This window comes from Hyperolius riggenbachi, chromosome 5, assembly GCF_040937935.1.
Source record: "Hyperolius riggenbachi isolate aHypRig1 chromosome 5, aHypRig1.pri, whole genome shotgun sequence".
Classification (NCBI taxonomy): Eukaryota; Metazoa; Chordata; class Amphibia; order Anura; family Hyperoliidae; genus Hyperolius; species Hyperolius riggenbachi.
The window spans coordinates 56,433,418-56,454,362 of record NC_090650.1 but is presented as its reverse complement, the minus strand read 5'-3'; the positions used below and the strand labels follow the sequence as shown (position 1 = coordinate 56,454,362).

The following is a 20,945-nucleotide window of genomic DNA, read 5'->3' as shown; positions in this document are numbered from 1 at the left end:
ACAATGTACTGATTTGAGACAAGCTTATGCACTTTGGGTCCTCTGGGAGAAAAGCGCTTTACACATGTTTTGTTGTTGTTGTTTGTAACTGACCTTCCAGGCAAGCCTGTGTTTCTTTTAACTTTTTGTCCCGAGCGACCTGAAGAAAACGTGTAATTTGCTTGAAATTACGGATCTTCACCATAGATGATGACAGGAGGAACAGAGGAATCCCATCTTTGTCTTTATCTTCAGACTTCACTTCGTTGTCACTAGGATAACAGCTGGAGTCAGTAATTGTTCTCCGTGAAATAAATGACAGCTGTTACATCCCGAGAATCTATATTGTGCAATTACTATGTCTCTCCCTAACACATAACACATAGAAAGATGCTTATTAACTGCCCTGAAATCACCCCGACACTTTCCCACCCTGTACTTTTTACGAGTAGGGTGGAGGGCTCCAATCCCGGAAGCTGTCTGGGTGACGCGGGTCACATGGAACAATGGTGGAGTCCAAACTGGATCTCTGTCATGTAAACACGTTAAATATAAACATAAACACATATGGATTGCTAAAGTACTGGCAAAGACTTCCAAAAAGGCGTTCATGGTATTTCGTGGTATTTTAATAACGCCAAGCAGGAAATACGCTGTCACACTGCATGACAACTTTTTATTGAATATTCAGCATAAAACCCTGATATAAAATGGACCCTGTAATGTTATCTTTCAAGCTCTCATAATGGATTTTAAAGAAATCACCAATGATTAGCCCATTTCCAGGAAATGTTTCTTCGTATGAGTAGTGTGGAAGGAAGTTAGAAATTTTGGGGACTTTTTTGCTGCATGTGTCCCTGTTGGAGAGATTTCTTCTACTTCCTGTTTGTTCTCTATACCCCCATGGAGCTTTCTGGCATCAAAGTGAAAACTGGTAGTCCCAGGGACAGGATACAAAAATTAATCACTGATTTCAACTCTTCCGCACCCTACAAAAAAATGTTTAATTTGTCACTTTTGGTTTTTTTGGGAGAGATTTTTGCCCTTCCTGTCCATAAGTGAAATTTTTGGAGAGATTTTTGGACTTCCTGTCCAGACGTGGAGACCAGCCTGCTATCCTACTTCTTTTCAAGAGGGCGCTCACAGTTAGCTATTGTGGTCTACTACAGAGTTAATTTTACTTAATCATTTATATATTTTTTTATGTTTATATATGTTTTTTTAAATTTTAACCTTTTGAACCAAGTTTTTCTTTCAATATGAGCGCTACACAACATTGTGTTCTCCCGACTCCTTTTCCTACCTGCATCCCAAAAACGACTTCCCCTATATCCCAGAAACTACTTCTCCCTGCATCCCAGAAACTCCTTCTCCTCCCTGCATCCCAGAAACTCATTCACCTCCCTGCATCCCAGAAACTCATTCACCTCCCTGCATCCCAGAAACTCATTCACCTCCCTGCATCCCAGAAACACCTTCACCACCCTGTATCCCAGAAACTTCTTCTCCTTTGTGCACCCCAGAAACTCCTTCCCCTCCCTTCATCCCAGAAACTCCTTTGCCTCCCTGCATCCCAGAAACTCCTTTCCCTCCCTTCATCCCAGAAAATCCTTTACCTCCCTGCATCCCAGAAACTCCTTCCCCTCCCTTCATCCCAGAAACCCCTTTACCTCCCTGCATCCCAGAAACTCCTTCCCCTCCCTTCATCCCAGAAACTCCTTTACCTCCCTGCATCCCAGAAACTCCTTCCCCTCCCTTCATCCCAGAAACTCCTTTACCTCCCTGCATCCCAGAAACTCTTTCCCCTCCCTTCATCCCAGAAACTCCTTTACCTCCCTGCATCCCAGAAATTCCTTCACCTCCCTGCATCCAGGAAACTCCTTCCCCTCCCTGCATCCCAGAAATTCCTTCACCTCCCTGCATCCCAGAAACCCCTTCACTTCCCTGCATCCCAGAAACTCCTTCCCCTCCCTGGATCCCAGAAACTCCTTCACTTCCCTGCATCGCAGAAACTCCTTCACTTCCCTGCATCCCAAAAACTCCCTCTGCTCCCTGCATCCCAGAAACTCCTTCACTTCCCTGCATCCCAGGAACTCCTTCCCCTCCCTGCATCCCAGAAACTCCCTCTGCTCCCTGCATCCCAAAAACTCCTTCACTTCCCTGAATCCCAGAAACTCCTTTCCCTCCCTTCATCCCAGAAACTCCTTTCCCTCCCTGCATCCCAGAAACTCCCTCTCCTCCCTGCATCCCAGAAACTCCCTCTCCTCCCTGCATCCCAGAAACTCCCTCTCCTCCCTGCATCCCAGAAACTCCTTCTCCTCCCTACATCTCATAAACTCCTCCCTATCCCCGCATCCTAGAAGCTCCTTCCCCTCCCTGCATCCCAGAAACCCCTTCTCCTCCCTGCATCCCAGAAACCCCTTCTCCTCCCTGCATCCCAGAAACCCCTTCACCACCCTGTATCCCAGAAACTCCTTCTCCTTTGTGCACCCTAGAAACTCCTTCACCTCCCTGCATCCCAGAAACTCCTTCTCCCTGCATCGCATAAACTCCTTTCCCTCTCTTCATCCCAGAAACTCCTTCCCCTCCCTTCATCCCAGAAACTCCTTTGCCTCCCTGCATCCCAGAAACTCCTTTCCCTCCCTTCATCCCAGAAACTCCTTTACCTCCCTGCATCCCAGAAACTCCTTCCCCTCCCTTCATCCCAGAAACCCCTTTACCTCCCTGCATCCCAGAAACTCCTTCCCCTCCCTTCATCCCAGAAACTCCTTTACCTCCCTGCATCCCAGAAACTCCTTCCCCTCCCTTCATCCCAGAAACTCCTTTACCTCCCTGCATCCCAGAAATTCCTTCACCTCCCTGCATCCCAGAAACTCCTTCACTTCCCTGCATCCCAGAAACTCCTTCCCCTCCCTGCATCCCAGAAATTCCTTCACCTCCCTGCATCCCAGAAACTCCTTCACTTCCCTGCATCCCAGAAACTCCTTCCCCTCCCTGGATCCCAGAAACTCCTTCACTTCCCTGCATCGCAGAAACTCCTTCACTTCCCTGCATCCCAGAAACTCCCTCTGCTCCCTGCATCCCAGAAACTCCTTCACTTCCCTGCATCCCAGGAACTCCTTTCCCTCCCTGCATCCCAGAAACTCCCTCTGCTCCCTGCATCCCAAAAACTCCTTCACTTCCCTGAATCCCAGAAACTCCTTTCCCTCCCTTCATCCCAGAAACTCCTTTCCCTCCCTGAATCCCAGAAACTCCCTCTCCTCCCTGCATCCCAGAAACTCCCTCTCCTCCCTGCATCCCAGAAACTCCCTCTCCTCCCTGCATCCCAGAAACTCCTTCTCCTCCCTGCATCTCATAAACTCCTCCCTCTCCCCGCATCCCAGAAGCTCCTTCCCCTCCCTGCATCCCAGAAACCCCTTCTCCTCCCTGCATCCCAGAAACCCCTTCTCCTCCCTGCATCCCAGAAACCCCTTCTCCTCCCTGCATCCCAGAAACCCCTTCACCACCCTGTATCCCAGAAACCCCTTCACCACCCTGTATCCCAGAAACTCCTTCTCCTTTGTGCACCCCAGAAACTCCTTCACCTCCCTGCATCCCAGAAACTCCTTTGCCTCCCTGCATCCCAGAAACTCCTTTCCCTCCCTTCATCCCAGAAACTCTTTTACCTCCCTGCATCCCAGAAACTCCTTTACCTCCCTGCATCCCAGAAACTCCTTTACCCCCCTGCATCCCAGAAACTCCGTCCCCTCCCTTCATCCCAGAAACTCCTTTACCTCCCTGCATCCCAGAAACTCCGTCCCCTCCCTTCTTCCCAGAAATTCCTTCACCTCCCTGCATCCCAGAAACTCCTTTACCTCCCTGCATCCCAGAAACTCCTTTACTTCCCTGCATCCCAGAAACTCCTTCCCCTCCCTGCATCCCAGAAATTCCTTCACCTCCCTGCATCCCAGAAACTCCTTCACTTCCCTGCATCCCAGAAACTCCTTCCCCTTCCTGCATCCCAGAAACTCCTTCACTTCCCTGCATCGCAGAAACTCCTTCCCTTCCCTGCATCCCAGAAACTCCCTCTGCTCCCTGCATCCCAGAAACTCCTTCACTTCCCTGCATCCCAGGAACTCCTTCCCCTCCCTGCATCCCAGAAACTCCCTCTGCTCCCTGCATCCCAAAAACTCCTTCACTTCCCTGAATCTCAGAAACTCCTTTCCCTCCCTTCATCCCAGAAACTCCTTTCCCTCCCTTCATCCCAGAAACTCCCTCTCCTCCCTGCATCCCAGAAACTCCTTCTCCTCCCTGCATCTCATAAACTCCTCCCTCTCCCCGCATCCCAGAAGCTCCTTCCCCTCCCTGCATCCCAGAAACCCCTTCTCCTCCCTGCATCCCAGAAACCCCTTCTCCTCTCTGCATCCCAGAAACCCCTTCTCCTCCCTGCATCCCAGAAACCCCTTTTCTTCCCTGCATCCCAGAAACCCCTTTTCCTCCCTGCATCCCAGAAACCCCTTCTCCTCCCTGCATCCCATAAACTCCCCACAGATTTGATACTGTGGTCGAGCAAAATGTCTGGTAACAACTAAGTAGGCTGATTATTTTAAGTGTGTACAATAGCTGTCACAGCCAGCAAATAATCGTTCTTGGCTGAGAAGTGGGTGTTCAAGCCAAATTTTACACAGCAGTGAATGGAGTTCCTACCATCACCACTAAACCTTTGGCTGAGGCTTGGCAGCTGAAACAGCGCCACCAGACTAAACTTCTTCTACATTCAAAACAAGTTTTGCTATTTAATTAATAAACAACAAACTTTAGAACTAATAGCAATAAACCATCTGTAACAGGGCATGTTTATAAAATAATTATATTTGTTTTTGCTTTATGTTGCATGCAGATATGACATACAAAAGCAAAAACATATGTACGTATTGCTCCTACGCAAATTTTAAAAGTGTACCCGAGGTGACATGTGACATGTGACATGATGAGATAAACATGTGTATGTATAGTGCAAAACATATGAATAACCAGGCTGTTTATCTTTTTTTATTTTGCTGACTGAAAGAGTTAATTTTCAGGCATGCCAGTGACAGCTTCACTCTTGCCGGTACCTTGTCGGGAATATATTAAACATCACTAATAAGCAAATTACAGACATAAAAGTTTTCCTGGCAAAATACAACTTCTGTGGGCATGGAGACATAGAAAAAGGTCAATAGTGCATGTATTTCAACTCTCATGTATTTTAACTTATGCGATTAACTTTATCTCTTGAGTTTCCTCCTAGGTGATATTTTCACAACCTGTCAATAAAATGCCCTTTAAACCACCAGCATAGGGAGTCTCCCTAGGCTAAAGGATTTTTTTCTATTTGGCACTGCTAGTGGCCTGATGAAGCGGGCTGAGACCAGTGAAACGCATTGCCTGTGCTAATAAAAATCTTTTGTATTAATTACAGAGATTTCATCGAGGTAAGATACCTCATATTACTTATCATTTTTAAGCTGATTTTAGACGCTTTTATCATACTCGGGCGCCTCTTTTCCCCGTTGTACTAAGTCTAGTTCAGGGTTACTTTAAATAAAGCTGCTTCAAACAGACCTGATCAGTAATGCAAAATCCTCTATAATAAAACCCTACTGTCTCTGCGTCCCATGTCCCTGTGTGTGTCCCACATGCGCTCTGCGCATGTGTAGGGATGCAGAGACATTGAGTGACGCATGGTGAGCGATGATGGGCGAAGGGCCGGACGGGCCGGCGGGCGTGCGCGGTGGCAATGTGCGTGCGCGGTGGGTGCATGCACAGTGACAGACCTAGCCCGTTTTTAAACGGGCTTAGGTCCACTAGTACTTGCATAATTGATTATTCAGATATACAGTGTCCATTGTGTAAAGACGATAGATGGCCAATATCAATATGCTTTAAAGGACAAGCGAGGTGTGAAAATAAAACTATCTTTACCAGTAGCGTAGCTAGGGACTATGGGGCCATCTGATTTAGACACTTGAGCAATGCCACCTGCCTCTACTCCCTGGATATAAGTAGACTGGGCAATTTCCATTTCCATGCAATGTACACTGTGTTTAGTACCTGGGCAATGAGACAAAGTCAGAGGGTGGAGAATCAAAGGAAAGTTAATAGAGAACACATCAAGTACTACCTGGGCCCACTTTTCTCCAGGGCCCCATAGCAGTTGCTATGGCTATTGCTACGCCCCTGATTTTTACTTACCTGGGCCTTCTTTTAGCCCCTACAAGTCACGTGTGTCCCTTGCCGTGGCTCCTGTTTTCTGCTGGCAGCCTCTGAAGATCGCCGACCCCTAATGGGTCGGCGTCTTCTGCGCATGCGTGGGCGTACTCACCCACGTCATCGGGAGTGTACTGCCCATGCTCCCGATGACCCCAAAGACCGGAGCTGTGGCGAGGGGCACACCTGACTTGTAGGGGCTGAAAGAAGCCCAAGGTAAGTAAAGATAGTTTTATTTCCTCACCTCGCTTGTCCTTTAAGGAGAAACCATGACCAAGAATTGAACTTCATCCCAATCAGTAGTTGATACTCCTTTTCCCATGAGAAATATTTTCCTTTTCACAAACGGATCATCAGGGGGCTCTGTGTGGCTGATAATGTGGTGAAACCCTTCCCACAGTGTGATGTCAGGACCATGGTTCTGACATCACATGTGGGAGTCTTGTTGCATTGTGGGAAAAAAGGGTGTTTACAGCTGTTTCCAACTACCGAAAAAGCAAGCAGCATCTCCTTCCAGTGACATCACCTGCCAGCAGTAAAAATGTCGCCATGTGATAAATGTCAGAATGTAAATCAGGAAGAGGGAAGATTTTACAATGGGCAAACACTGACTCGATCATTTATACATAATTATTTTAAAAATGAAGCACTTTTTTGATTACATTATTTTCACTGGAGTTCCTCTTTAAGTACATCACAGCTATTGTGTATGTTATTCCTGGTGCACAGCAAGCAATTTCAGCTCGACAGGTTGAATCGATAATTTCAGACACATCTGATCTGATTTCTGATCATTTTTTGAACGATTTTTTACAGAAGTGACCAGAAAAACAATCGGAAATCAGATCGAACATGACGGAAAACATTTTGATTCAGCTTGTCGATCTGCAGAGAAATTGCATGGTGTGTACCAGGCATTACACTTCCACTGTAGCACCACCACATGGATGCCACCTTTATTTCTGTTCCAGAATCACTCCGCTCGCAAGTCTCTATATAAATTTAGTAGCTGCAACATTCTTTCTCTTTCCGGTGGTAGTATTGGCAAGACTAGGTTCACACTACACATAAAAACTTTCCGTATAGTAAAACTAAACAGAATGGACCGGCATGGACGCGAACAGATCCTATGCAAAGCAATAGGATCTGTTCTCATTATTATGTTAGGAACGGAAGGCAAGTATGGGTCCTGCACTCCTTTTCCGGATCAGCCGGATAAAGCGAATGCTGGCGGAATAGATGAAAGTCTATGAGGACGGACAGTGTCATGTTATACCATTGTTTCCATTCACTTGACTCTATCACATCCTGGTCCTCCGTCGCTGCTTGTGCCACCACCGCTCGGTCTACTGCATGGGTGAAGCGACAGTATTCAGATTCAAACCCAATCAGAAGCATCAGGCTCCCATTGGACTGCAACAGACCAATGAGAATCGCCCTGGTTTGAGGCAGTATTCTCATTGCCAGGTCCAAATTTACATCACAGAAGCCTATAGGCACAGATGTCCAGGCACCCCAGACTTCACCCTCCATTAACCCACAAACCCCGCAGCAAGTGTGCTGGCTAGCCTGCTCACTTCTTCCTTACTTCTCTTGCCCATAATAGGTAGCTACAGGTGCCCCTTAATACTGAGGGTACCTCTGGATAGCTAATACTAAGAAGCTAGAGGTGCCCCTGACTGAAGAGAGATATCATCAGTGGAATGCCAAGAATCAGGTGAGTAACCTCTCATTTACACTCTCATAAAGACTCTGCATAGGGAAGGAGGGAGGCACTAAGGGAGGAGAGTGAGCCGCCTTTCCATCATCAAGCGCCTGTAGGCATGTGCCCACAGTGCCTTATGGTAAATTCGGCACTGCCTATTGCTCCATGCTTCTGTTGTGGCTTCAATATGTACACCGGTGTTTCACCCGGTGCAGTGGACCCGAGCGGTGATGTCAGAGGAGGCGGAGGACAGCGAATAAGACCAAGCGATGGCAATGTGAAACAGAGCGGAGAGAATGAAAGGAAAACGGATGTCCAATGTAACAAACTGGTCCATGGAAAACTGATCAGTTTTTCATCCCTCCAGTGTGAACCCAGCCCGAGACTCCTGAAAGACTTATGACATTTCAGTTCTCTCTATTGGTATATTAAAGCAAACTTAAAGAGACTCTGTAATGTAAAAAAAAAAAACCTTTGGGGGATACTTACCTCAGGAGGGGGAAGCCTTAGGTTCCCAATGAGGCTTCCCCAAACCTCTGAAGCGTGAAGGAATCCAGCGATCGCTCCCCCGAATCCTCCCCGGACAAGCCTGACAAGAGAACATTTATTTACCTCTCCGGGATCCCGCGCAGGCGCAGTACCGGCTCTCCGTTTGGGCTAGGTGGAAATAGCCAAGCCTGATCGTATCCGCTCTACTGCGCACTCGCAATGGACTTGCACCTGCGCAGTACAGCGGATCCGATCGGGTTTGGCTATTTCCGCCTCACCCGCAAGAAGAGCCGCTACTGCGCCTGCGCAGGATTGGGGTAGGTAAATATTACCTCGCCGCACTTCAGGGTACCCTGGCACTTGAACCAAGGGAGAGAGGAGGAAGGGGGAAGGCTTATTAGGATCCAGAGACTTCCCCTTCGCAAGGTAAGTATTCACCATTTTTTACACTATAGATCCTCTTTAAGCTGAAAATAAACCAATTGGATAAACCATTCCTCTATATGTCTCTCACCTTGGGTTATCTTTAAATACTATAGTCCTCAAGGCCCACCAACAGTACATGTTTTGCAGAAAACCACAAACCTGCACATGTGGGGTAATCAGTGTCTCATCAGAGCTGATTAATTACCTCTCTGGATTTCTACAAAACATGCACTGTTGGCGTGCCTTGAGGACAGGGTTGGGGAACACTATAGATGGCTACAGAGACCAATAACGGAACTCAGGAATCTGAGGGCTGGTGCACACTCGCTAGCGTAATCGTAAATGCTCATTGTTTTTAGAAGTACTTTTTCTAAGCAATTCTTGGAAAATCGCTCTATACTAGCATTTTTTAGAGTCATTTTACACTTTCCTATACTTAACATTGAGGCTCAATCGCCTCAGAAATACTGCAGGATCCGTGTTTTGCATTTGGGAAAAAATCCTTGCTCTGGTGTGCTCCATCCCATTCTAAAAGATTAGCCAATCGCTTTTCAAAGCCATAGCGGTTTCAAAAGTGCTCAGAAGCGCTCTAGGTGTGCACCAGCCCTTAGTCTCAGTTATACCTGCTTTATTACAACACCACTATCCTCCGCAATTCATGAAAATCCTAGTTATTCAGTTTTTACTCTCTGTAACCTCTGATCATAGTTTTTCCTCACACCTCTGCCCCCTAGGTTTGCTTTATCACTTGGCATTTCCACCTTGACGGTAGTTCTCCTTTAAGCAAGCCCACATTCGCACTATTCCCCAGCATGTGAAATAGTAACGCTGTACTAAATGCCATAGACATTTCAGTGCTGAAAAAATGCCAGTAATTTAGATTCATCGGTATGCTTTTCAAGTAATGCTATTTTTTTTTCTCTCCGGGTCTAGCCTCACCTAATATCATAACCAGATCCAAAGGCGGACGGTTCCAAATTGGTTTTCCATTGCAGAGGCTCTCTGAAGACAAACTCCGCCTCTTCTGGATGCCGAGAGCTGAACGGCTCCACATACTTTATGATGTCGTTTAGCAGAGATTCATTCAGAGGTGTGATCTCCAGCCTGCCAGTTCCAGAACCAGCGCTGGTCCACTGAGCCGCTCTTGTCAGCGCCACGCCCATTGGAAGTGCTGCTTTACGGGGATGTCACCTTTTAAAAGAGGCAAAAAGACACCGCCAAGTTATATAAAAAGATAAACCAATGTAATTGTCCAAGCGCTGGAAAATTGCTATAAAATTATGACATTGTTATAATACTTGGAGCTTAAGTGCTACAAGCTATAATTCAGCTGGTGTTTGCTTTCTCTTTTCTGAACTTTTCATCTGTTTTTCTACCTCCTCTGACCATTTTTTATTAAAGCTGAACCCCGGGCAAAAGAGCGAAACACCGAGATAAAATACGGTCTGTGTGACATGTCTGGCCTGCTGAAGGTTTTTTAAGCTGTTCATGGAAACAACTTTTCACATTAAAAACAATCGACTTCATTCAATGCATTTAAACTTTTGTACTTTCCCGTTTAATGAATGTATCATATTTTCAGATGTATTTTATCCTAAACAGTATTCAGTAAGATACTAAGTTTGAAGAGGAACTGTCCCGAAAATCTTAAAATTTTAAAACACATACAAATAGGAAGTACATTTCTTGCAGAGTAAAATGAGCCATTAATGACTTTTCTCCTATGTTGTTGTCACCTATAGTAGGTAGTAGAAATCTGTCACTTACAGTAGCTAATAGAAATCTGACATTACCGACAGGTATTGGGTTAGTCCATCTCTACATGGGGGATTCTCAGCATGACCTTTATTCTTTATTCAGACATTCCCTTAAAAAGATTTATATAATGATGCTGGCAAGCCTCCCTGCTCACCGTACATTTTGGTAGTTGGATGGGTCACAAAGTGCTTTTAAAAATAAAGAAAACCCTAAGAACCCCCTATGAGTAGATGGGCTAGTCCAAAATCAGTAATGTCAGATTTATACTACTTACTGCAAGTGACAGCAACATAGGAGAAAAGTAATTTATGGCTCATTTAACTCCAGAAGAAACGTACTTCTTATTTTTATACTGTATGTTAACATGTATTTTACATTTTAAGATTTTTGCGACAGAGGTCCTTCAAATAGGAACTTTAGCACAAGAAATCTTCACTTTTTCTCAAATAGATAACCAGGGTGGTCTGTATGGCTGATATGATATTGTGGTGAAACCCCTCCGACAGTTTGATGTCATGACCAAGGTACTGACAGTTTGCTGTCTGTGAACCTCTTTGCATTGGGAGAAATAACAGCTTCTTCCAACCACTAAGCAAGCAATATACTGTATACAGTATCTCCCTCTGTGCATAGAACTCTCAGTGACGAACATTCCATACAAATCACCTAGCAGAACTAAAGATGTCACCACCACCAGTGATATATTTCAGAATGTACAGTGGTATGAAAAACTATTTGCCCCCTTCCTGATTTCTTATTCTTTTGCATGTTTGTCACACTTAAATGTTTCTGCTCATCAAAAACCGTTAACTATTAGTGAAAGATAACATAATTGAACACAAAATGCAGTTTTAAATGATGGTTTTTATTATTTAGTGAGAAAAAAAACTTCAAATCTACATGGCCCTGTGTGAAAAAGTGATTGCCCCCCTCCCTTGTTAAAAAAATAACTTAACTGTGGTTTATCACACCTGAGTTCAATTTCTGTAGTCACCCCCAGGCCTGATTACTGCCACACCTGTTTCAATCAAGAAATCACTTAAATAGGAGCTATCTGACACAGAGAAGTAGACCAAAAGCACCTCAAAAGCTAGACATCATGCCAAGATCCAAAGAAATTCAGGAACAAATGAGAACAAAGTACTGTAATTAAGATCTATCAGTCTGGTAAAGGTTATAAAGCCATTTCTAAAGCTTTGGGACTCCAGCGAACCACAGTGAGAGCCATTATCCACAAATGGCAAAAACATGGAACAGTGATGAACCTTCCCAGGAGTAGCCGGCAGACCAAAATTACCCCAAGAGCGCAGAGAAAACTCATCTGAGAGGCCACAAAAGACTCCAGGACAACATCTAAAGAACTGCAGGCCTCACTTGCCTCAATTAAGGAAATTGATCATGACTCCACCATAAGAAAGAGACTGGGCAAAAACGGTCTGCATGGCAGATATCCAAGGCGCAAACCACTTTTAAGCAAAAAGAACATTAAGGCTCATCTCAACTTTGCTAAAAAAAACATCTCAATGATTGGCAAGACTTTTGGGAAAATACCTTGTGGACCGACGAGACAAAAGTTGAATTTTTTGGAAGGTGCGTGTCCCGTTACATCTGGCGTAGAAGTAACACAGCATTTCAGCAAAAGAACATCATACCAACAGTAAAATATGGTGGTGGTAGTGTGATGGTCTGGGGTTGTTTTGCTGCTTCAGGACCTGGAAGGATTGCTGTGATAGATGGAACCATGAATTCTACTGTCTACCAAAAAATCTTGAAGGAGAATGTCCGGCCATCTGTTTGTCAACTCAAGATGAAGCGATCTTGGGTGCTGCAGCAGGACAATGACCCAAAACACACCAACAAATCCACCTCTGAATGGCTGAAGAAAAACAAAATGAAGACTTTGGAGTGGCCTAGTCAAAGTCCTGACCTGAATCCTATTGAGATGTTGTGGCATGACCTTAAAAAGGCGGTTCATGCTAGAAAACCCTCAAATAAAGCTGAATTACAACAATTCTGCAAAGATGAGTGGGCCAAAATTCCTCCAGAGCGCTGTAAAAGACTCGTTGCAAGTTATCGCAAACGCTTGATTGCAGTTATTGCTGCTAAGGGTGGCCCCACCAGTTATTAGGTTCAGGGGGCAATTTCTTTTTCACACAGGGCCATGTAGGTTTTGAGTTATTTTTCTCACTAAATAATAAAAACCATCATTTAAAACTGCATTTTGTGTTCAATTATGTTATCTTTGACTAATAGTTAACGGTTTTTGATGAGCAGAAACATTTAAGTGTGACAAACATGCAGAAGAATAAGAAATCAGGAAGGGGGCAAATAGTTTTTCACACCACTGTAAATCAGATCAGAGAGAGGAAAGATTTACAATGGGCAAACACTGACTAAATAATCTATAAATGAATATTGTAAAAAATAAGCAATTTTATTCATTATGTTATTTTCACTACAGGGCTGGGGCACACTAGAGCAATTTTGGCAGCGGCTCTGGATCATCGACAATCGCCGGCTATTCCAAAAATTGCTTTGCCAATGTATTACAGTCGCATAGACATGCAACATTGCAACATTTTGGGCACGTTTCTGTGCTCAACGCATTGGAATTTTCAAACCAATTTTGCAGTGATTTGGAGGCCAAACCTTTTGTATTTAAAATAAAGTTAGTTTTACTTACCGAGTGTTCCTATGTCCGGCCTCTGCCCATCGGCCTGCCCTCTAGCAGAAGAAGTCACAGACGCCTCTCTGATTGGTCCTAGAGAAGCATCTATGACCTTTTTTGCTAGAGGGCGGAGCTACAGATGGCAGCCAGATATGGGGACGCCCGATGAGCATAACTAACTTTATTTACAGGTACAAAAAGGTACAAATCAGCAATTGTAAGTGTTGTACTGTACAGCACTTCAAAGCGCCGCCAATCGCAAAACACCTAGGAGCTTAGGGGGCCCCATGTAAAACTTGCATCGGGGCCCACAGCTCCTTAGCTATGCCACTGTTACTTTTCTATATAATTAGGGTTGTATCCCTTTTTATCCATGGCGGCACTTATCAGGGTGTTTTTGAGTTTAAAGGACAACTATAGCATATATTTATATTTATTTCCAATACCAGTATAAAAATAGTAAAACTGCCTCTATTAGTTTAGCCATAGAAACATCAAGCAAATTGTGCCTCCCCATTATATATTTACCTGGGGCTTCCTCCAGTCCCTTGCAGCTGACATGTCCAACGCTGACAGCTTTGCTTGCCCGGGGTCTCTGCTGGTGCAGAGGGCGACCTCGAGGTCGTCTTTACTGTGCCTGCGTGAAGTGCTGCTGTCTATCAAGCCCACAGTGTCCGCAGCGTACTGCGCAAAACTGCTGTGTCTGCGCAGTACGCCATAGACAACGTGGACATGATTGAAAGCGGTGCTTGTGCAGGCACAGTAGAAGAGGTCAGCCTCTGCACAGGCAGGGAGCCCGGGCCAGCGGGTGCGAGCGTAGATGTCAGTGTGGGACATGTCAGCTGCAAGGGGCTGAAGGGAGCCCCGGGTAAGTATATCATGGGGAAGTACGATTTCTTTGGTGCTTCCATATACAAATCAGGTGTTTCTGACATTATTGTCAGATCTGACAAGATCAGCTGCATGCTTGTTTCAGGTGTTTTTCAGACACTACTGCAGCCACATAGATCAAAAGGGCTTCCAGGCAACTGGTATTGTTTACAAGGAAATAAATATCTGTAAAACCTTGAGCGCTACCTCTTTATTGCATATGCAAAGGAAATAAATATGGCAGCTTCCACGTTCTTCTCACTTCAGTTGTCCTTTAATATTGAATAGGCTCATTTGTTATGGTAGCAGTCTCCATTGCAGTTCACACTCATTATAATGTGTGCATTATGCAACGGACTACTGTGAATCCAGCTAACCTGCGCAGGTGTTTAGAATGGGATTGATATTGATGGGATGGATAATATTAGGGGTTTAGGTAGGGGGCTTGGTTTGAGGGGTGGGTTAGCATAGGCGTTAAGAAAACCAATATTAGAATATTGGTAATATGAAATTACTAATATTCTTCTTATCAGCAATACCCGGTGCCCAATTTAACACAGTCGCCTTAAATGTGTGCACTTTCACACTATAATTGTGCATTGTGAAGGAATCAATTTAAAATAATGGATTCACTTTACATTATGTGTCCTGCGCTGCAGTGGTGAGTGCATAAAAGCATATACCGGTAGTGTGCAAAGGGCCCACAATGCTGAAATTCTTGTTGCTTTATAAAGCTGGTAAAGGAACAATACAAATGCTCATCACAAAGAAAACAATTACCCTAAAAGTAGGTATTTTTTATAATTTACTGCATTTTACTATATGTTGTTACAGTTCCTCTTTATGCCCCCTTTACACCTTAGCGACGCTGTGCCAGCCACCGCATCTCCGCACCGCAGAAATCAGTATTCATATGGCCCTGAGCCATGGTGTGGCGATAGGGTCACATGCATAGCGCCGCCCCCTGCACAGTGACATACTCACTGCTGGGCAGTGAAACGTCGCTGCGATTCCTGTCAGTCCCTGCATGCGTGCCGTGTCGCATTGCACACCTGTTGTTTACACTTACTGCATCGCCCATTGACTTGCCTTGCTGCGGTAGGCACAGATCATGCCGCACCACGCTGCGTCGGCGTTGCGGCACTTTGGATACTTCCGGCGCATCACGTGGAAGTGTGCAAGTCTCCACAGACCTGCATGGCCCTTGCGATGGGGGAAAGCGCAACACAGGGCGCAAGTGAAAAAGTTTTGCTAGCACATTTGTCCCAAAAGGAATGTAACATATCACTTTTAAAGTGAAACTCAAACACAGGCCAAGAGGTTCTGCAGCAGCAAGCCAACCAGTTCTCAGCAGCTGGGATAGAACTACAAGTCCCAGAATGCCTTAACCTCTCTGGTTAGGCTGAGACTTGTAGTTCCACAAACCAGTATATTTTGTTAACAGTTCCACCTGCATTAACAATGACGTCACACACGATGTAATGACGCAGGCGTCAGAAGGGCACCTACCAGGCAGAACGGGCGATCACGTAGCAGGATGGCACCGGGGTTCTCGTACTGCACGCTGAATAACCACCGCTTGTTACTGGTTACCATGGAGATAGACCTGTACATGCGCACAGCGCTCTACGGCTGCCCGGTTATTGAATGGGCGGGGCTATGGAACAGCAGCCAATGGTGTGCTGATGGGAAGCTTGCGTTGCGCAGCAGCGCACTGAGCACAGACAGAGGGTTTCTAGTAATAATGAGGGTCGGTCAGCTGTAGGCGTGGAAGCGTTTGTTGTGCACTGTGCAGAGGGGAATGATAGAAAGAGAATACTACCCTCCTGTGACCACCCAGAACAGTATATAGAACAGCAGTGCTGTGGAGCGACGTACATTAGCAGTAGCTGGTGCTCTAGGCAGGAAAGAGGTCCGAGGACTCGGAGCCTATGAAAAGCAACATAGGTTGCCTTGTGGGAGAGGTGTCCAGCTTATAACTACTAAACGCTACAGTTTAGGTCTTCCCCTCGACTCTCCCGCAACCCTGAAACAACAGGATACGGTGCACCAAAACCTGCCAATGGCAACTACAGTGTCAGAGGTGCAATTCATCTATAGAAATGATTATTATGAGCACAGGACCAATAGATAGCTAATTCTGCAGTTGAGGGAAGGCCCCTGCCCAAGGGCCCTATGCGGTCGCAAACCTCTGCAACCCCTATTGCTATGCCCCTGGGAGTATGTGTCAAAATATGCTACTATATCCAGTGGCGTAGCTAAGGAGCCGTGGGCCCCGATGCAAGTTTTACATGGGGCCCCCCAAGCACTCTATACATAACAATTGATACGGCGCACCAAAATCTGCCAATGGCAACTACAGTATCAGAGGTGCAAGAAAAGGATGGGGAACAGTTTGTGAAGGATTACCACTATCCAAAGTATCTATACAAGTGATTATTATGAGCACAGAACCAATAGAGAGCTAATTCTGTAGTTGAGGGAGGGCCCTTCGGGGCCCCTCTGGCCCAAGGGCCCCGATGCGGTCGCTACCTCTGCAACCCCTATTGCTACGCCCCTGACTATATCGAGTTGTCCTGCTAGTTAAAAGAAGCAGGGGCATATCCTGATGGTCTAGTTGCGCCGCACGCGATTCGCGCATTGCGTTGCATTCAGTGAATGAAAAATATGACTGTTACCATGCAAGTTTTGCAGTAGCGCACTGCGTTTAGATGCAGCACACTGTTCTACTGCACCAGTCACTCTGTAAATGGTGCATTGCAGTGCAGAAAGCTGTGTTACCAGGGGTCTAGTCCTGGGAAAAGAAGTGAGTGGACTCACCTAGAAAACCCATGCGCCGCGTGTAGCGCCAAAAAATGGGCGTGGTCATGGGTGGGGCCAAATATACATGACCTTAGCAGTGATGTAAAAGGAAAAGGTCTGCCGGGGAAGTTTGAGCTCTGCCGTAGTGTATCCCCCCAAAATAGATGTAATCTGACAGCATTTCACCAAAAAGACACATAATGTGGTAGAAGTTCCTCCAAAATACAGATAATATGGCAGTGGTTCCCCCAAAATAGATAATGTGGCAGCAGCAGTTCCCCCAACATACACAATTTGGAAGCAGTTCCGCAAAATATGCGAAACCTGGCAGCGGAACACCCAAAATACATATAATCTGGCAGCAGTGGTCCCCCAAACGTACACAATCTGGCAGCATTTCCCCAAAATACGCATAATCTGGCAGCAGCCGTTCCCGTAACATACACATAATCTGGCAGCTGTTCCCCAAAATACACGTAATCTGGCAGCAGCCGTTCCCCTAAAATACACATAATCTAGCAGCCAGTTCCCCAAAATACATAATAGCGGTTCCACAAAAATGCAGATAATCTGACAGCAGTTCCCCCAAAATAGGTACCCCCAGCATAGGTAGCCAAGTATATAGGTGTCCCCAGTATAAGTAGCCATGAGTATAGTAGTCCCCAGTATACAGTGGAGGAAATAATTATTTGACCCCTCACTGATTTTGTAAGTTTGTCCAATGACAAAGAAATGAAAAGTCTCAGAACAGTATAATTTCAATGGTAGGTTTATTTTAACAGTGGCAGATAGCACATCAAAGGGAAAATCGAAAAAATAACCTTAAATAAAAGATAGCAACTGATTTGCATTTCATTGAGTGAAATAAGTTTTTGAACCCCTACCAACCATTAAGAGTTCTGGCTCCCACAGAGTGGTTAGACACTTCTACTCAATTAGTCACCCTCATTAAGGACACCTGTCTTAACTAGTCACCTGTATAAAAGACACCTGTCCACAGAATCAGTCAATCAAGCAGACTCCAAACTCTCCAACATGGGAAAGACCAAAGAGCTGTCCAAGGATGTCAGAGACAAAATTGTAGACCTGCACAAGGCTGGAATGGGCTACAAAACCATTAGCAAGAAGCTGGGAGAGAAGGTGACAACTGTTGGTGCGATTGTTCGAAAATGGAAGGAGCACAAAATGACCATCAATGGACCTCGCTCTGGGGCTCCACGCAAGATCTCACCTCGTGGGGTGTCAATGGTTCTGATAAAGATGAAAAAGCATCCTAGAACTACACGGGAGGAGTTAGTGAATGACCTCAAATTAGCAGGGACCACAGTCACTAAGAAAACCATTGGAAACACATTACACCGCAATGGATTAAAATCCTGCAGGGCTCGCAAGGTCCCCCTGCTCAAGAAGGCACATGTGCAGGCCCGTCTGAAGTTTGCCAATGAACACCTGAATGATTCTGTGAGTGACTGGGAGAAGGTGCTGTGGTCTGATGAGACCAAAATAGAGCTCTTTGGCATTAACTCAACTCGCTGTGTTTGGAGGAAGAAAAATGCTGCCTATGACCCCCAAAACACCGTCCCCACCGTCAAGCATGGGGGTGGAAACATTTTGCTTTGGGGGTGTTTTTCTGCTAAGGGCACAGGACAACTTAATCGCATTAACGGGAAAATGGACGGAGCCATGTATTGTGAAATCCTGAACGACAACCTCCTTCCCTCTGCCAGGAAACTGAAAATGGGTCGTGGATGGGTGTTCCAGCACGACAATGACACAAAACATACAGCAAAGGCAACAAAGGAGTGGCTCAAGAAGAAGCACATTAACCAGTTTACATCCCGCATACAGTATAATCACGTCATTGCAAGTGGCTCCTGAAAGCCACATGACGTGATTATAAGTTGCTGTCATTTAATGAGCACAGCGGGCGTGCTAGCACAGCGGGCGTGCTAGCACGCTCCTGGGCTCATTAACCCCCCTCCCCCTAACTACACTACACTAGCATCCCTTCCTGGGTCTCTGATCCTCCCACCCCCCGCCCGATCCTCTGTAATACCCCCCTTCCCCCTCCATGCTGCGATCGGGCAGCATGGAGGATTACAATGTATCAATCTTTACCTGACCTTGTTCCAGCGCCGATCGCGATCCTCTCCCTGTAGTCCCGCTGTCAGCCTCACTATGCTGAGTGAACCGGGTCCCGGCAAGGTATAGATCATGTATGTGTGATAAGTAGTGATAAAGTTATTGGCTAATGAATGGGAAGAGTGTGAAATGTAGAAAACTGTTCTGTTTTTTTAGGGGGAAAACCCCAGGGACGCGAAGTGGTTAAGGTGGTCATGGAGTGGCCTAGTCAGTCTCCGGACCTTAATCCAATAGAAAACCTATGGAGGGAGCTCAAGCTCAGAGTTGCACAGAGACAGCCTCGAAACATTAGGGATTTAGAGATGATCTGCAAAGAGGAGTGGACCAACATTCCTCCTAAAATGTGTGCAAACTTGGTCATCAATTACAAGAAACGTTTGACCTCTGTGCTTGCAAACAAGGGTTTTTCCACTAAGTATTAAGTCTTTTATTGTTAGAGGGTTCAAAAACTTATTTCATTCAATGAAATGCAAATCAGTTGCTATCTTTTATTTAAGGTTATTTTTTCGATTTTCCTTTTGATGTGCTATCTGCCACTGTTAAAATAAACCTACCATTGAAATGATACTGTTCTGAGACTTTTCATTTCTTTGTCATTGGACAAACTTACAAAATCAGTGAGGGGTCAAATAATTATTTCCTCCACTGTATGTAGCCAGAGGTATATGTGCCTAGTATATGTAGCCAGGGGTATGTGTCCCCAGTATATGTAGCCAGGGGTATATGTCCCCAGTATATGTAGCCAGGGGTATACGTGCCCAGTATATGTAGTCAGGGGTATATGTCCCAGTATATGTAGCCAGGGGTATATGTCCCCAGTATATGTAGCCAGGGGTATATGTCCCCAGTATATGTAGCCAGGGGTATACGTGCCCAGTATATGTAGCCAGGGGTATACGTGCCCAGTATATGTAGTCAGGGGTATATGTCCCAGTATATGTAGCCAGGGGTATATGTCCCCAGTATATGTAGCCAGGGGTATATGTGCCCAGTATATGTAGCCAGGGGTATACGTGCCCAGTATATGTAGTCAGGGGTATATGTCCCAGTATATAAAGCCAGGGGTATATGTGCCCAGTATATGTAGCCAGGGGTATATGTGCCCAGTATATGTAGTCAGGGGGTATATGTGTCCAGTATATGTAGCCAGGGGTATACGTGCCCAGTATATGTAGTCAGGGGGTATATGTGTCCAGTATATGTAGCCAGGGGTATATGTGCCCAGTATATGTAGCCAGGGGTATATGTCCCCAGTATATGTAGTCAGGGGGTATATGTGTCCAGTATATGTAGCCAGGGGTATATGTGCCCAGTATATGTAGCCAGGGGGTATATGTCCCCAGTATATGTAGTCAGGGGGTATATGTCCCCAGTATATGTAGCCAGGGGGTATATGTCCCCAGTATATGTAGCCAGGGGGTATATGTCCCCAGTATATGTAGCCAGGGGGTATATGTCCCCAGTATATGTAGTCAGGGGGTATATGTGCCCAGTATATGTAGTCAGGGGGTATATGTCCCCAGTATATGTAGTCAGGGGGTATATGTCCCTAGTATATGTAGCCAGGGGGTATATGTCCCCAGTATATGTAGCCAGGGGGTATATGTCCCCAGTATATGTAGCCAGGGGGTATATGTCCCCAGTATATGTAGCCAGGGGGTATATGTCCCCAGTATATGTAGCCAGGGGGTATATGTGCCCAGTATATGTAGCTAGGGGGTATATGTGCCCAGTATATGTAGCCAGGGGGTATATGTCCCCAGTATATGTAGTCAGGGGGTATATGTGCCAGAAAAGGTAGCCAGGTGTCCCCCCCAGCAGGAGGGGAGCAGCGCAGAGAAGACGGAGATCTGTGAGCAGCGGTGGAGAAGGGGG

The 20,945-nt window shown here is 45.7% G+C and overlaps 1 protein-coding gene across 2 annotated transcripts in view; it reads right to left on the bottom strand.

Moving 5' to 3' along the window:
* ODAD2 (outer dynein arm docking complex subunit 2) overlaps positions 1-15,751 on the bottom strand; it is a 226,279-nt gene extending 210,528 nt beyond the window's left edge. For both annotated transcript variants that reach the window (XM_068235726.1, XM_068235727.1), the window contains exons 1-3: positions 15,636-15,751; positions 9,770-10,021; positions 94-251 (exon numbers count right to left, since the gene is read on the bottom strand). In XM_068235726.1, the coding sequence (XP_068091827.1) occupies positions 94-251; positions 9,770-9,993 (382 nt within the window). In that variant the 5' untranslated portion in view covers positions 9,994-10,021; positions 15,636-15,751. The remainder of the gene's footprint in view (positions 1-93; positions 252-9,769; positions 10,022-15,635) is intronic.
* Between the last annotated feature and the right edge of the window lie 5,194 nt (positions 15,752-20,945).